Raw genomic sequence first — 15,951 nt, 5'->3', positions numbered from 1 at the left:
CCATAACAACGGTGGTTGCCACAGCATTCTTTGTACAATTGCGAGATTACCACAGTTCGTTTTGCTATGGGACTAGCATGTCGGCACAATAATGGCATAGCAGCTGAACTTCAGCTTGACTAATCCACCAAGGAATCTGCAATCAACCTCTGACAACAAGAAGCATATTGTGGCCCCTTGTGTCAGTCAGCGAGCCTCTTAATCTTAACAAATTGATTAAAATGCCACAGGAGCCCAAGATAAAAAGAAGAAGGAAAAAAATCCATCGAGAAGAAGACTTACTGCAGTTGGTCTCATCAGATCCATCTAAGCAGTCTGCCAGGTGGTCGCAATGGTATTCTCCTGGGATGCACGCGCCGTTGCTGCAGCTGAACTGGCCACTGGTGCATGTCCTCCCAGCTGAGATGCAATTAAAGAAATATTTAATAAAACAACAGCTTTATAGCTTACAATACTTTGGAACAAGATAACAAGACCTTTTGAACTTCAATATTCTGCAATTACAAACCTCTTTTGATATTAATGGGATTTTATCAGACTGACCAAACAAAATTCTATTGAGTGGTGAAGTGGAAAGGTAAATAATTCTGTTGTTTAAATCAAATCCGAAACATGCAGGATGCATTTGTATTCACCCCCAGGTGATTATAAAGATTACTGCAACCTTTCAAAACAATTACATCAGTCTTTTGGAGTAAGTTACCTCCAGCTTAATTCATCCAGAGACCAAAATTTATGCCAATATTTTGTACTTTTGCAAAGTACTGATGTGATGGACTTTTGTGGTGTGGTTCTGGACTTCTGTGGACCATTCCAATGCAGCCATGAATGTCAACCTCTTTCAAACCTGAATCTCTTTCACTTTTTCAAAATTCTCACCTTTATTTGCCCGGTTTGGTTTCACACAGAGATCTGGAGAATGACCCAAGCAACGTCATGCAGTTTGCAACAGATTGTTTCTGTTTTACTGATCCATAAGATAAAAAACTTTTTTTTTCATTTTAGATACAATTCAAATATTATAGCTTGAAGTATAGAACAAGTTGACCCGAAACAATATTAGCCTGAATCAAACATGCTTTTATTACGTATTTTGGGCTGTAGAAAGTTAGAAAATATTTGATCAACTAATATTACTAACAATCTACAATAGTCAACAAAAAAAGGTATGAAAAGGACAAACCCATGTAATAATAGCCAATGGGTTAGAGAAACTTTAAACACACCCAGAGTTTTTCTATCTGCAAGCCAATATCGGACATTTAGATGCAGGCCGATACAATCTGATGGTAGCTTTTTGCTTAATTTCAGACTCATATCTGATACCTTTATCGGATTGGGACGCCTCTAATAAAAATGCACCTAGAAGAAAGTCCATCTCATGGGGTTTCTGTTGCTGCTAAGGAATTCAGTTTTAGTTGTACGCCTGCACCTCTTTCCAAATAGCTCCACAAGACATTTTGAAAATGTTTGCTCTTCAGGTTCACACTCTTAATTAGTTCTTCTTATTGTTCTTCTCAAGTGTCCCTCTTTCTGTTTTTGGAAGTACTTATGCCATGTCTTCCGAACATTTGAGGGCTAAGGATCTTGTCAAGGACCCAGAATGACAGTACTTGTTTCAAAGCAATAATGGTGCAGCCTTTCCAAGATGGAAGATGAAAGATTTCCTTCTTGCCACTTTCTCATTAAGGCCCTATCTACGACGTCACCATAAATAGTTTTTCAGTCAGCAGGTTCTCCCACTAGAGCAGTAGATCTTTGCAGCTCCTGACAGTTTCAGCAGATGCCATGTTTTTGTAGGTTTGAAGATTGAACATTGTTCTGGGAGAGGTTTAAACTTGAAATGCAGTTGTATAAGAACGTCACTCAGCTTTTCACTTCTCCACAGCTTTCTGTCTGCTTGTCTTGGTGACCTGGTGTGTCCTTTTGTCTTACTGAAGATATTTCTTCACATGTTCCGATAAATGACATCATACAGTATGTTCTTTAACAAACCTCTGAGATATTTCTGTTACCTCATCAGGTGGCATCTGGAGGCAATCCCTCTCACTAAAATTGTTTTATAAACCATGTAATACTTTCCTTTCAGTGCAAAATGTGCAATATTTCAAATAAAAAATCCTAATAAATAGAAAAAAGCAAAGCCTGCATTCTGAATCTATAGCAAATAATGGATGGTAAATGACAATCTTTGGAGAGAAACTATGCAAAAGTTGCTGTTGATCTGAAGTGTACTCACGGCAGTGCCTCTCATCGGAGCTGTCCTCACAGTCCTCCTCATTATCACACAGCCATACAATGGGGATGCACTCGCCGTCACTCAGGCACTGGAAATGACTGTCATCACATGTTACCTGAGCTGTCAGAATACACACACAAACACATCATTATTCACCCCCGCAGAGTGAGACATATAAGTAGATATCAGAGTGAAGCCTGTGTATTTGTGCATTCCAGCAACAGGAAATGCCAGAAGTGCTTTACATTATTGAAATATAAGAAACAAAAACACATAAAAAGGTAATCTGCACTAAAAAATAATAAAGAAAAGTAAAGCGTAGCTACAAACCGAAACAAAGAACATAAAGAAACTATAAATAAACTGGTTATTGATCTAGATTTAAAGCAATTTAGGGTTTCAGCAATTTAACAATAGTCTGAGGATTCATTCCAGATCAGTGGAGCAAAAGAACTAAAGTGTTTCGTCATGTTTGGTTCTTGGTGTACAGAGCAGACTTAATCTAGAAGACTTGGGAGGTCTGGATGGATGATCCTCTGACAACAAGTCTGTAATATTTAGCCGATTTACAGACTAACAGAGGTATTTTAAAGTCTATTATCTGAGATTCAGATAATAGTGGGAGCCAGTAGAAGGACTTTAGAAATGGGGTGATGTGCTCCACTTAGTGAGGATGCTGGCTGCAGCTTTCTGAATCAAATTCCACTGTCTGATTAACTTTTTGACTGAATAACTTCTTTAAGATCTTATTGGGACATTGCTTTTTTAATCCTGGAAATATTCTTCCATGATAATTGTCTCTATATGCCTCTGAAGGTTCAGGTCTGAGTCCATCACTACACCCAGATTTTGAGCCTAATAAGAAGTAGCACTCAACAACATTTGTATCTGAGGAAATAGAACAAGCTCTTAGGTGTAACATGGCTAAGTTGCCTTGTAGCTACATGTTTCGATCCTCTCCACACATATTATGGAGATACTGTATGCTTTAACTTACGGCAGTCGTGTTCATCGGAGTCATCGCTGCAATCTGACGCTCCGTCACAGTGCCATTCACCAGGTATACATCGACCCGTCCCACACCGAAACTGCCCCAATTCACATCCTGCACACAGATACAGATTCTTTACATTTCTGTTACTTTCCTGCATTAATTAAACTTGGTTACATCAATAAATGATCTTCTTGAAAAAAATAGATGTTTTTCCTAAGTCTAAGCGCATATAGGGAGGAGGTGAAGCTTTCCCCTGATTAAGTATGCTGTTAACAGCAGCGACAAACCTCGGAGACAAGCGTGCCAGCCATCCCCAGACACTTCTACTAACCTCACTTCACTCATCTTCAACTTTCTTTTGATGTTCCCAGAGAGTGGCATCTGCTGAGATAAGGTACCACCGCTCTAGCTTCCCTGATGTTTTCCAGGAGAGATTGATTCAGGCGGCACAGTTCAGAGACAGAGCACTCCATCAGGCCCAATCAAAGAGGAATGTGCAATTTTGATGGTCTCTTTGACATCTTGATATATAGCGTGCTGCCCCTGTCCGTTCTGAGATGTAATTAGAGTAAATAGTGGTACTGGGTGGTACCAGAGCCATTCCAACACACATTCTCTGCAGGAGCAATATATATGTATAGGCTAAGAGACAATAGTTTTTAATTTATTAAGGGAAATCTATGTATTTATTTTGTTTACATTGACTATTAAATTAGCTAAATATCAGGATCATAATTTTAAATAAATTAAAGAAGATACGTGAAGCTGCAATAGTATTTTATTCCTGAAAGTCTAAGTTGATGATTCCAGGTATAATTGCTGTGAAGAGAGATAAACTCCTCTACAAGCTAGTAAAACACGTGCATGCCTTTTTCTCTGCTCACCCTAACCAGCGTCACACTTAACTGCTCTTATAAAAAAAAAAAAAAAACTCAGCAAAATAAGCGGCATATTTAACTCATTGGATTGATTATCCTCTCCTGCTCGGTTCAATAATGATAAAACTGCTCGGATCGCTTTCAAAGGGAAGCTTGTTTCAAGGCAGCGATCCCTGAAGCTTCGGCATCGTCAAAAGCATCAAAGCAGGTAAAATGAGCAAAAAGCTGCATTCAGTTCAGGAATCAGATATTTACCCTGGCATCAACCCTCCAGACCTTAAGCATCCATTGACTTCTGCTTTAGAACTATATGCTAAATCAGTTTGTGTCAGTGTCTCATCTAAATATACCCTTGATAAAGACTTTGAAATAAATCTAACTCAGTCAATCTGAACCTCCTTTTAGCCACATTTTAACACTTATAGGCGGCTTCCTGCGGCTGTTGTTTCAACTTTAATCCAAAATTTCCAAGTAGTCTAGGGTTTAATGAAAATTGGCTAAGGCAAGAGATATTTTCTACTGAATAAAAAGCTAATTTTTAAAGGGTAGTTATATGAAAAAAACATGATATTAAAAAAGCATCTAAGAAAAAAAAAAGCTATATCGAAAGTAATGTAAATGAACATATGAAGCAGTGTGTAGATGTGTGTAGATGCCATACATGCAGACCCAGGCTGGCAGCTATGCCAAGGGGAAACTAATCTGCTGGAAACAATTCAATACAGACAGTGTTTCCTCACACCATTACCTCTACAAAAGGTGGCACATTCAACACATGGAAGCTGAAACTTTAAAAGTCACTGTTTCAGCTTCCTTTGTAAACATGCACCTGTCAGGCCTTTTCTGGCTCATTGCAATATTCCCCGTTATACATTCCCCAGATTCTGATTATAGTCATTTCAATTTTATTTTTCTATATATTTAAATAGATATAAAATTTGATATTAAGTACTGCTGATTATTTATAAGCATGTCTAAACTTTCTAAATGCAATGCAAACGCATCAAGCATTTGTTCCTTGGCTTTATCTTATTCCGATATGTTTAGAGCTCATTTTACAGGAGTTTTTATTTTTGTCTGGATACATTTACAGGAAACAATGTTTGTCTTTAAGTTTCATAACAATGATTCATTAATCTAAAATTGTCTAATTGGGATCATGAGTCATCAACCAGTGCATTTGTACTTTAGACCTTTTTTCTTAATATTCAAATTAATATTCAAACCTGTTAGATGGGTGGTTCTAGACGGGGGGCTAACAGGGGCCAATGCCCCAGTTGAAGTGTTCCTGGCCCCTGTTATGTCCCTTATATAAGACAAAAACAATATACCGGTATATTTATGATAAAAAGATTATGTGCGCACAAAAAAAAACACAGCTGATAGGTCCCTTATAGTGATTTAAATAACACTTTTTTTTTACAATTTTATTTAAAAATTATTTTGTGGCACTTTTAGCTTCACTCATATTGAGTTAGAAACACCGTTTTTATCTGCTGGATCTGAGGTTTCCAGAGCTGCAAGTGGCTCTCTTTGACTCAGTTAGTATAGCAAAGGATGGAGTTATAGAAATGCTACTGACCTAAAACAATATTTATGTGAATAAATATTGTTGAAGCTAAAGTGCAAATCTTTTTATTCTTGATCTGACTGTTAATGATTTGAAGCTAGGTCTTTTTTTGGTTAATTTACTGTTTTCCTTTCCCTTAATTACCAACTTAAATGCACAGCAGGAGAGATCACAATCTGTAAGGGAAGATAAGAACTTCCTACAATCGGCCGACAAAGACATGCATTAGAATGAAGCTACCCAAATTCTCCAAGACCCCTCTGGGGAAATTACAATGGGGTAAAACAAGGTGCCAAATGAGACGGAGAGTTATTATTGCAAAGGCCATTCAAGTAAAAAAAAAAACTGTTTTGCAGGTCAACAGCAGAATTTTGAAGGAACAAATAATTAAGGTAAAACATAAATGTAGCAGAGGTCTGGTGTGCAAGAAACATTTCTAGGCATATATTGGGGAATTAAAAGATGTTTTTGAGCTTTAATCAATGCCGTCCTGTTTAGGCACAGCCGTCACCTCGGACTGAATGTGTGTAGAAAAGTTAAGAGGACGGCTGCTGGCAGCGTAGACGCAGGACCCGTCCATGCTGTCAAAGCGAAGTGCTGCTGCCTGTTTCATATGGAAATCGATGCAGCAGAATGCCATCAAATGCCAAACAAGTGACTTTGGCTCTCAGTAGTACACTCAAAAACAGGTTAAAAAAAAACCTATGGGCTTGGAAGCAAGAGGGAGGCATAAATAGAAGAATAGAGGCAAGGCTTGGTCTGAACTGAGGAATGCTCAGGATAAAAACAACAGGAATTACGTTGTCAAAATATCGACAATACTAGGAAGAACTGTACAACTTCTTTTTGGTGTTGTTGACAGTGAGTAACAGCTAACCAGAAGTGCATTAGAAGTTGAACTAACGTGGACAAGGGTTGGTGGGAAGAGATTTATTCCAGTTTCTAATAAAATGTTTCTGTTGCACAATGTTTTAGTCTTTCACACTGGAAAGAAGTCTCCATGTCTAGGGTTTTATTAATGCATGAGCCACACCAGGATGAGTTTAAATGCAAAGGAAAACACTGAGTAGCAGAAGACAAACTCTAACTTGCAGTTCTATAACATTTAACCGCAAAATCTGACCATTATGTTGCACGGTCTATCATTTTTCCACATGAATGCAGAAAAATGCTCTTACGGTGCACTTTGGAGGAGCTTTAGGGACCTTACTAGCAAATGATCAGCAAAGAAAAACAATTCATTTACAAACCAAACATGTGAAGAGCAACAAAACCACGAGAGGGTGGTTAAAAACCCAGCAGCGTGAAATCTCTTTTAAGACTGTCACATTAGCCATTAAGGTCGGCGTAAGCATTAAGCAGCAGTATCAATCTCACAGCCAGGATAACAGGCTCCAGAAGGTACAAGAGCAGGAACGATTATCAAAATAAGGGATTTCTGTAGAGGATCAAGCAGAGATTAGAGAAAGTACCCTCCTCCCCTTGTAGTAAAACAGCAGGAAGGAGCACATGTTTATTTAATCCGACTCATCTTATATACCCAAAGCTGTCACCACATATTTACATACACTTTATAAAAAACACACATCTTTATTGCTTTCTCACATTAAATTAGAATTAGCTATTTTTTGTCTGAATAAAACATTTTTTATTGATTTTTTTACTTTATTTTTATACTGCAAGATTAACAAATAGAAGATGATGATGCGGCAATAAAAATCTTCAGTTAAGTTCTTTCTATTGCTCGATATTCTTTTAAACTGTAATCATATTTGCAATATTGATTTCTCCAATAGTACAAATGTAATGGATTGCATGGATGTAATTTTTGTTGGTAACCTCAATTCAATTATTATAAATTCAAACTCTGCATGACAGTGGGAGGTGGATACCTCTGGTAAAGATGAAAACAATGAGGAAAAAGGGAGCATCATATTGATTAAAAAAGAAAGAATGATCTCAGAACAGGATGGCTTAATTCTAATATGTGTTTTATTATACAGTATCAAAATACAATTCCCAGCTTTACAGCTGTTAATTCATAACATTTTAGTGAAATCTCAGTCTAAGGCAACACATAAAAGTTACTGCCGTCTTGTTTGATCAAATTGAACATAAAAAAGAAATATTTCATGATGTTGGGAAGACAGCTGTTAATCTACAGGTCTGAGACATCCTTGGGTTTAATTTTTAGATGCCTTATGGATCATATGTTCAAACATCAATGACCCTGGTAGGTTGGGAATTTTTCAACCAAAATATAACTCTCAAACATGCAACCCCAGAACAAATAATGAGGGTGCTGTTAAGATTCTGGCTAAAGCTAGAAGGAGAGTGTCATTATGTAGAGTGAAATTTCTCCTGTGTTGACATGGCCACTCTGTAAGGAAGAAGTCATCAATGCTTAATTAGGCAGAACTTAAAAGGTGTGTGCGTGAGGTGGCTTACAATCCTGGATCATGCAAAACCAAGTCTGTCAGGGGGAATGGGCCAAAATTTCAGCAGATTACTGTGACTAGTATGTGAAAAGGGTGGGCGTTACTCAAACAGAGAACAATAGTCTACAACAACAGGTACAGCTACCTGTATTGGAACAGAAGGGGATCAAAGTGGTGTTTCTATCTATACATCAATGTCAGATTGGGAGATCCCTAGTTTGAGCTGACTCTGAATTCAAATTAGTTTTTAACATTCACACAGAGAAAATACAGTGAACTGAATCCAATCATGTTCACCAATTTAAAGCCAGTTACACAGATTCCAGTTTGATAGTTATAGAACATCGCGCTCAAATTACGTTTATCAGGCCTTCACTGATAAGATTCTCTATTTAATAGATCTATGCCGATTCATGGGGTGGTTGCTATCCCTCCTTTTAAACAAGGCTAATGCAACACAGGACAGTCGATTGCACCAAGTTGTTAAGTTTGCAGTAAACCGTTATACTAAGCATGCATGTGGTGACAGTAGAAAGGAAAAAAACTTCCAAAAATATTCAAGTCAAGCAGTTTCAAAGAAACGCTTTCCATATAAATACATTAATTCTTTCTCTTATTATGCTGGGATTTCATGACCTAAAATTGGGAAAAACTTTGTCTAATTTAGTGCCAAAAATTCTGCTTGTTTCAGATGTATGTCTAACAATACCTGGTATAACAAGGTAATAACAAAAAATTCTTTGAGTTAAAGCACCATTTTGTTGACCAGGGTACACTAGTTATGCTCTTTAGGGGACACTCCGGTTCATCATTTACAATAAATTTAAAGTTAATTATCACCATGAACATGCTGACAAAGCTAAATGATATTCAGTTATTTCTACCTCAGTCATCGTTTATAAACTTCAGCTGCCATCAGCAAAAATGCCATTTACAAGTTCAGCAACTGCCCGTTTTCAAAGGAAATACAAGGGGAAGTACTGCCAGCATAGATTTCTCTTTACATTTGACATATTCTTTTATGTTTATGAGGAAATAAAATGGGTTATTTCATTAAAACAAGTCGTACAAATGACCCTTCTCAACTCTGAGCTGTTCCCTCTGTAGAAATGATTCCAGTTTGCAGCAGCTGCAGAGTAATTAGTTGCTTGATTCACACTAAGGAGCTTACATACTAAGGGTTGAGCAAAAAGAAAGCAGATTACAACCTGAGAAGCAGGATCTAGCTGTGCTGCAAACACAACATGCACAAGTATGGGGGCTGTCAAAAAGTTGCTTCTAAGTACTTTCTCACTTTATAGATGTAGAGATTGTTGGACAAAATGTAGGTGACCAGAGGGGAAATCTGCACTATTAAGAGATTTGTACCAGCAGCTTCTCAGTCCTCAGATTGTCTTTAAGTCACATGCTCTATTCTGCTACCTAGCAACAGTAAAGCCCAGGCAAAAGTTCCTCAATCTCCCTGAGAGAGGCTTTGTGTTCAACCTTTATACTACAACTAGAAGAGTTTTACTCTAAACAAAAAAAGTATATATATATATATATATATATATATATATATATATATATATATATATATATATATATATATATATATATATATATATATATATATATATATATATATATATATATATATATATACTTGGTTGGGCAACTGATCAGCTTGAATTCCTGTTCTTTGTACTGATGAGCAACAAGTGCACAGGGTGAGTCACATGTAACTGCAGCTCCTCAGAGAATCACTCAGCTGCACACATGCACATTGCACACAGACTAAAAGTAGGAGGAATAAAAGATTGGAAGGCCTACCTTCAGCATGGCACCATCTAACAGAAAATAAGAAGAGGAAAAAGGTTTGAAGCAGCGGTGCTCTCCACATTCTGGCCCTTCCAGCTCCGCGCTGCAGATGGAGGAGCTTCAGGGACTGGGATGCTGTAGAGTTCCTCTGTGTCTCCCGGGGCCCGCTAGTTGATGAAAAGGGGCGTGCACAAAGGGCCAGGATCACCGTCCCCTCCTCCTCTCCCTCCCAGCTCCAGCCCAGCCCTCGGCCCACCGGATAAATCCCTGTGGGCCTTGGAAGCTGTATAATGCCTCGCAGGTCCGAGCTGTCCTCAGAGCCAGTGATTTTACACTCTCAGCGGGTCGTCGCTGTTGTTATAAATCTACCCCAAGCTTGGGAACTAACGGGGTTTTTATATTCATGCTGGGGGAGCTGGAATGATCACATCATTTAAAGAGAGGATAAATAAAACCAATACATTTTTTACATCAAAATTAACGCTTACTCTAATAATTAATTACAAAAATCAATATTTATTAATGTAACATCAAATCAATGCGACCAAATTCCAATGGATGAAAGTTTGAGAGAAACCAACCAGTGTTGGGGATTTTTAAAAAGCTCAATGGCGCCATCTTGTGGTAGAAAACAGTGAGGCCAACAAAATATTGGTCGTAAAGCCTAAACTTATTTACAACGGTGGAAAATTTACACTCAAAATATTTTTAGCCCTGCTCTCACGAGATACTATTTTTAAAGTCATTTTTTTGTTAACAAGAAAAAGGAAAAAAATAAGCTAATCAAGTGCCTATAATTGACTGGTTTTACTTTTTTTTTTATTAATTACAGAGATCTGTATTGAAAAGGATAACCGTTAAAATATAAAATTTATACAATATGATGTCCACAGTGGAAGCTATGTATCAAATTAAAATTAGAAGGATATTGTTTGAAATAGCCTGTAAGAATGAAAACTATCTAATAGTTTGAAAAGGTAAGAGAACAGAATGAATTATAAAGGTATATTTGATAGTCTTATTAGGAAGGTCCGGGACCTCTAAAGATTCCTATTGGTTTTTAGGAACAGTGATGGATTTATTTCTGCTTACACTTGTTTTGAGAGACAGTTTTGTTCAAAAAAAATTGTGGCAACCTCGATTCTGTCGATAGATGGCAGTATTTGTGGTTATCCGGTTTTCTAAGCTTCGTTTGAAACTGTTGTGTCTGTGTCAGAATGTGCGTCCTCACCAGGCGGTGCCAAAGAATGGGGGGGAAACGGTTGCCATTAGCAACGGAACAACTTAAAATACAAGAAAATGACATAGCAGATAGATAATGGATTTGTTGACACATCATTGAGCACTGAGAAATACCAACCGCATTATAAGAGGATGAGAAACAGAGATGGAGGTACGTAAAAAGAATAAAACTTTGAAACTTAAATGCTAAGTTTTATTGGGTTGTTTTAACCTTTAGTAACTAGACATCTGCACCTATCTACGATTATCTTCTGTCTGATTTATGACGTCAAATTATCTTTTTAAGATTATGAGATATTTAACAACTTTACCTAACTGTGTATAACTATACTTGTAAATATCGTTAAATTCAATTCAATTTCGAACACTATCTTATGTATATATATATATATATATATATATATATATATATATATATATATATATATATATATATATATATATATATATATATATATATATATATATATATATGAATAATTTAATTATTTTTTTTATCATTGCTATTTAAACTTATGATTTGGTTAATCTGCTTTCCATTGTAGCCTATTGTACTTACAAAGGCAAACAGTGCATTTGCAACTGCATCCTAAGATGTTTCATTTATTATTATTTAGATTGGAATTTCCTAACTTTTTTTCTTCTGCCTGTGTAAACCTGTGATGCACCTTTTCTGCTCTGCAATCAGGTACAGCCAGCTGTCTTTAGAAGTCAACTAAAGGCACCTTCTTATGTTTATAAAGCAAAAAGTGTGCCACAGACTGAACCCATCGACATGGTATAACACGGTGGTGGGAGTATCATCCTGTAGGGATGCTTGTATTCTTCATCCACAGGAAAACTGTTGTTAATTGAATGAGCAAAGTAAAGGTCAATCCGGTAATACGGTAAATGCTGTTAAAGGCTGCAGACAACATGAGACTGTGTATGTTGTTTATTTCCATTAGGACAATCACACTAACCATACATGTAATAACTCAAATGATATTGTAGTACATGTGTTAAAATACCAAAGCCAAAGTTCTGTGTAATATTTAACTGAGAACATGTTGCAAGATCCAAAAAAATATCTTTATAGTTAAATTCAAATTAAATCAAAATGAGTTTAAGCTATTTTTCATACAAAAACAAAGATCTCAGTTGCCTATTTCTGCATTTCTTTTGAAAACGAGTTAACGTGTTTATAATTCAGCAGTTCTTCCATTTGTTCACAGCATGAAGAAAATATTCAATCACCAAATGAGAGTCCACAAACCCTCGCTGCCAAAGACTTAGGAGGGGAACTGATGTTACAGTCCAGGATAGATGAACAATCTACTTTGACCTGCATACTGAAGAAAAGAGCAGATGAAATACTTCTGCGCTACCAAGCCCTGCAGAAACTGAACTCTGACCTTGAAGACCAAGTAGCCCAAAGCCAGAAAGAACTAGCTAATGAAAGAAAGAAATCCGAGATATTAGCAACTAGATTCACTTATCTGGCTGACAACAATCAGGGAATCATTTCTTTCATGAAGGAGCACAAAAATCAAAATGCTAAGCTGCAAGTGGAAAACAGGCGACTGCAGTTGGAAAATGATTCTCTCTTTTCAAAGAAGCTTCAGGATAAAGAGGCGCTGGTTGAAAAGCTTGTGCAAGAAAACAAGCTATTGAGAGAGAAATGTGCACTTAATGAAAAGAAAAGCAGGTGATTTAAAAGAAAAAATGTCTATTGTACCATGTTCATAAAAAATATTGAAGAACTACTTCCTGTCAGAATGGCAACATGTGCTGTTTTTATTTAATGGAGTAGGAAATATTGAAGATGCTTTATTCTCTTTACCTGCACTACACTAAAGCTAAACAAACAGAATTATTTGTATAACAATTATTTTGGAAAGAAAACAGATTTTTCATAAATACCTGGCGGATTACTATTTAAAAACACATTCTTAGTGTAATCCTTAATATGTACATTTCCTTTAATCTAAAGGGAGATATTAGCTGGATATGAATCAAAACTCAGAGAAAAAGAAGTCCAACATCAAGCCAAGGAGGAGTCGCTACTGAAACAGTTGATTGATGCACAACGAAAGCACAAAGAAGCTTTGGAGAGCTGTAACGGTAGGCAAGGTGGATAATCATTTTCATTTTTAAATTAAAAGCAACATAATTCTAAACACACAAGGTTTTTCCACAAGTAGATTTGAAGCATAAACTTGCAGAAGCCAAAGAAGAACACAAGCTAAAGGAAATAGAAATGACAGAAACCATAACGACTTTAACCAGAGGAAAAGGCAAACTGTTGGAAATTTCTAGAGAAAGAGGCAAAGTAATCCAGGTAATTCAAAAGGCTTTGTTTTTTCATGATTAAATATTGTTACTTGCAAAACCTGGTCGTCTTATAAACATCTTCATCTTCCACACAGGAAACACAGGAACAAATTCAAAAGTTGGAAAGAAAATTGAAAGAGGAGGAAAAGGCCAGAGTTCAAGCACAGGAGAGGTGAAGGCACTTCCAATGATTCAAACAGAAGTATTTATACCAGCATTGAACATTTTATTACAGTTCTGAAATGCAAAAAAAAAAAGAAATCATTCGGTCAGGAAGTTGGTGGAGTGGAGGCCAGCACTTTGAGCTCCTCATGGAGGATATCTAGGCTGATCGTATTGACTCTTTAGACTCTGATCAGAATAAAACAGGAAAAAAAACTCCTGGTGCATAAAAGTATTTGCAGTTTATAAAATATATGAATCTATGTGATGATTACACTTGGTCTGTAGCAGTGGAGCGTCAGTGTACAGATGTATATTTCTTTTTTTTACAAAATAAATTTTTGAAGCTGCATTTTGTTAAAATGCCTGAATTAAAGGCTGAAATACCAAAAGTTTTCTTCATTTAAATGAAGAAAAAACTGAAGTCATCTTCTTTGCACCTGAAAGAGAGACTTAGAAGATAAAGCAGCTTCCTTGGACGTTTGGTGACATGACCTCTGCTGTATTAAGCCTTGAGATCAGGTGAGATCTCTGGTTCCTTCTGGTTTCCATCATTAACAAAACATTGTTAAACTTCGTCCTTTTATCAATCCTTAATTATTGCCATATGCATTACACACGTCTCAGCAACCACAGTCTGTATGAAATGCTGCTTCTGGTCAGATCATCAACATTTTGTCATGTGACTCCACTGTTTATGCAGCTTCTTTGGCTCTCAGTTCATTACGAGTACATTTCGAGATATTACTACTCTTGATTTGGAGAGCTCTACTTGGACAGAAACCAGACTGCATCGCTGAATTATTACATTCTTGAAAACCCAAGCAGAGCTCTGCTGTCCTGTGATCAAGATTTGCTGGTTGTCCCATGCACGAACCTGAAAACAAAAGAAGACAGCACTTTTTCTTCAGTGACTCCAAAAATGCTGGAACTCCATTCCTCTGACTGTGAGATCAGCAGACTTGACCGTATCGTTTTAAAACTGCTTTTGTTTTATTTTACTCTTTATGTTTTATGAAAGAACTCTGACAGCTAATCCCCATGATCCATTTCAAACAGTGACATCACCTGGTGTGTGTGAGAAATGAAATAGCAAACTTTTAATAAATAAAAATAAAAACAAACCTGAAGACAGCATTAGAATATGGAAGGGTTATACTAAACATGTTGCAGTAAACTAATCAAATTCATATTTACCCAATAGTGTTTTTTCCTTGTTTTTTTTATACATTCTTACAGAATTCCCCAACTCTTTCTTTCTCCCTAAATACCCATCCTCCCTTAACTAAATCAGAAATACTATTTTATAATTTCAGAGATGATAACATAACTCCTTCTTAACTTTCCTCAGATTTGCATCAGAGGCAGAAACAGTAAATGCAGACAGACGAGTGAGGTCACTCACAGCCGCTCTTGACAGATCCACGTCTGAGTTGCAGGAGTTGCAGAAGGTTCGTTTTACCACAAATCACTGAGTGAAGTTGAACTGAGTTCTTAACATGTGGTATTTTTGCAGGATTTTGATGCTTTCAAGAAATACAGTGCCAATCTGCTGACACAGGAGAGGGAGCTGAATCAAAAACTTTGCCATATCAATTTTTAAGTCTTTGCAGCATCTGTATGTGGGTTTTTTTTTAACAATAAAAGATGCCTTCCAGCAAGAATGTTTACTTCTTTTTGTGCACAAATGCATTCTCACAAAGGGGTTTTTGTATAACAATATAGCAGTTTTTTACACCTAAATTAAAAACAAATGAAATTAAAAATTAAAACATAAATTTTTGGACGTTCCTAAAACAGGAAAACTTACAAATCACAAAAGTTCCCCGCCTCTCCATGAAACACAACCTTTTGAACTACTTTTATAGTTGTTCCCACCATGTAGAAACCCTGGTCTGTTCTAGTAATGATATGCAACCCCTCTATTGTAAGATATCATTTTTGCTTTGTTTGGAGGGTTTATTAGCATCGATGCTACAAGTTACCTGTCAGAATGCTTATAAATCCTTCAATTGTTTATTTTTGAGGAACTGATTTTCCTACACGGCCTGTGGAGACTTCTGCTGTCTGCAGGGAATGAGACAGCCTGCTTCTTTAACAGCTCATCAATCCCCCAAAACAATGTCCTGCAATGAAATATAGTTCTAAAAAACAACAGCAAAAAACAGAAATATTACAAACCTTGAACTTTTTAACATTTTGTTACAGAAAAATGACAAACTTTAAAGTAATTTTTTTAGAAGTGAAACAACGTGGATAGATGTCAATACTTTTCTTGCTTAATAGTGTATGAAACATTTAGAAAAAAGAGCTAT

General features: G+C 36.6%; 2 protein-coding genes across 4 annotated transcripts in view; one reads left to right on the top strand and one right to left on the bottom strand.

Annotated features, from left to right (window-relative positions):
- The window catches only part of lrp2a (low density lipoprotein receptor-related protein 2a), an 85,129-nt gene extending 75,042 nt beyond the window's left edge, over window positions 1-10,087 (bottom strand). The window contains exons 1-4 of one of the 3 annotated variants that reach the window (XM_038301205.1): window positions 9,932-10,087; window positions 3,237-3,344; window positions 2,240-2,359; window positions 283-399 (exon numbers count right to left, since the gene is read on the bottom strand). In XM_038301205.1, the coding sequence (XP_038157133.1) occupies window positions 283-399; window positions 2,240-2,359; window positions 3,237-3,344; window positions 9,932-10,001 (415 nt within the window). In that variant the 5' untranslated portion in view covers window positions 10,002-10,087. The remainder of the gene's footprint in view (window positions 1-282; window positions 400-2,239; window positions 2,360-3,236; window positions 3,345-9,931) is intronic. The other 2 variants (XM_038301206.1, XM_038301204.1) reach the window with 2 other exon arrangements.
- Window positions 10,088-11,130: 1,043 nt separating this feature from the next.
- zgc:172182 (coiled-coil domain-containing protein 89) lies at window positions 11,131-15,297 on the top strand. The gene is made up of 7 exons (XM_038301190.1): window positions 11,131-11,312; window positions 12,376-12,848; window positions 13,134-13,264; window positions 13,345-13,481; window positions 13,570-13,646; window positions 14,988-15,087; window positions 15,153-15,297. The coding sequence occupies exons 1-7, from the start codon at window positions 11,307-11,309 to the stop codon at window positions 15,237-15,239; spliced, it is 1,011 nt and encodes a 336-aa protein (XP_038157118.1). The 5' UTR covers window positions 11,131-11,306; the 3' UTR covers window positions 15,240-15,297.
- Window positions 15,298-15,951: the final 654 nt, after the last annotated feature.

This window comes from Cyprinodon tularosa, unplaced genomic scaffold (genome assembly GCF_016077235.1).
Source record: "Cyprinodon tularosa strain WSP-4 unplaced genomic scaffold, ASM1607723v1 ctg463, whole genome shotgun sequence".
NCBI lineage: Eukaryota > Metazoa > Chordata > Actinopteri > Cyprinodontiformes > Cyprinodontidae > Cyprinodon > Cyprinodon tularosa.
This window is presented reverse-complemented; position numbering and strand designations above follow the sequence as displayed.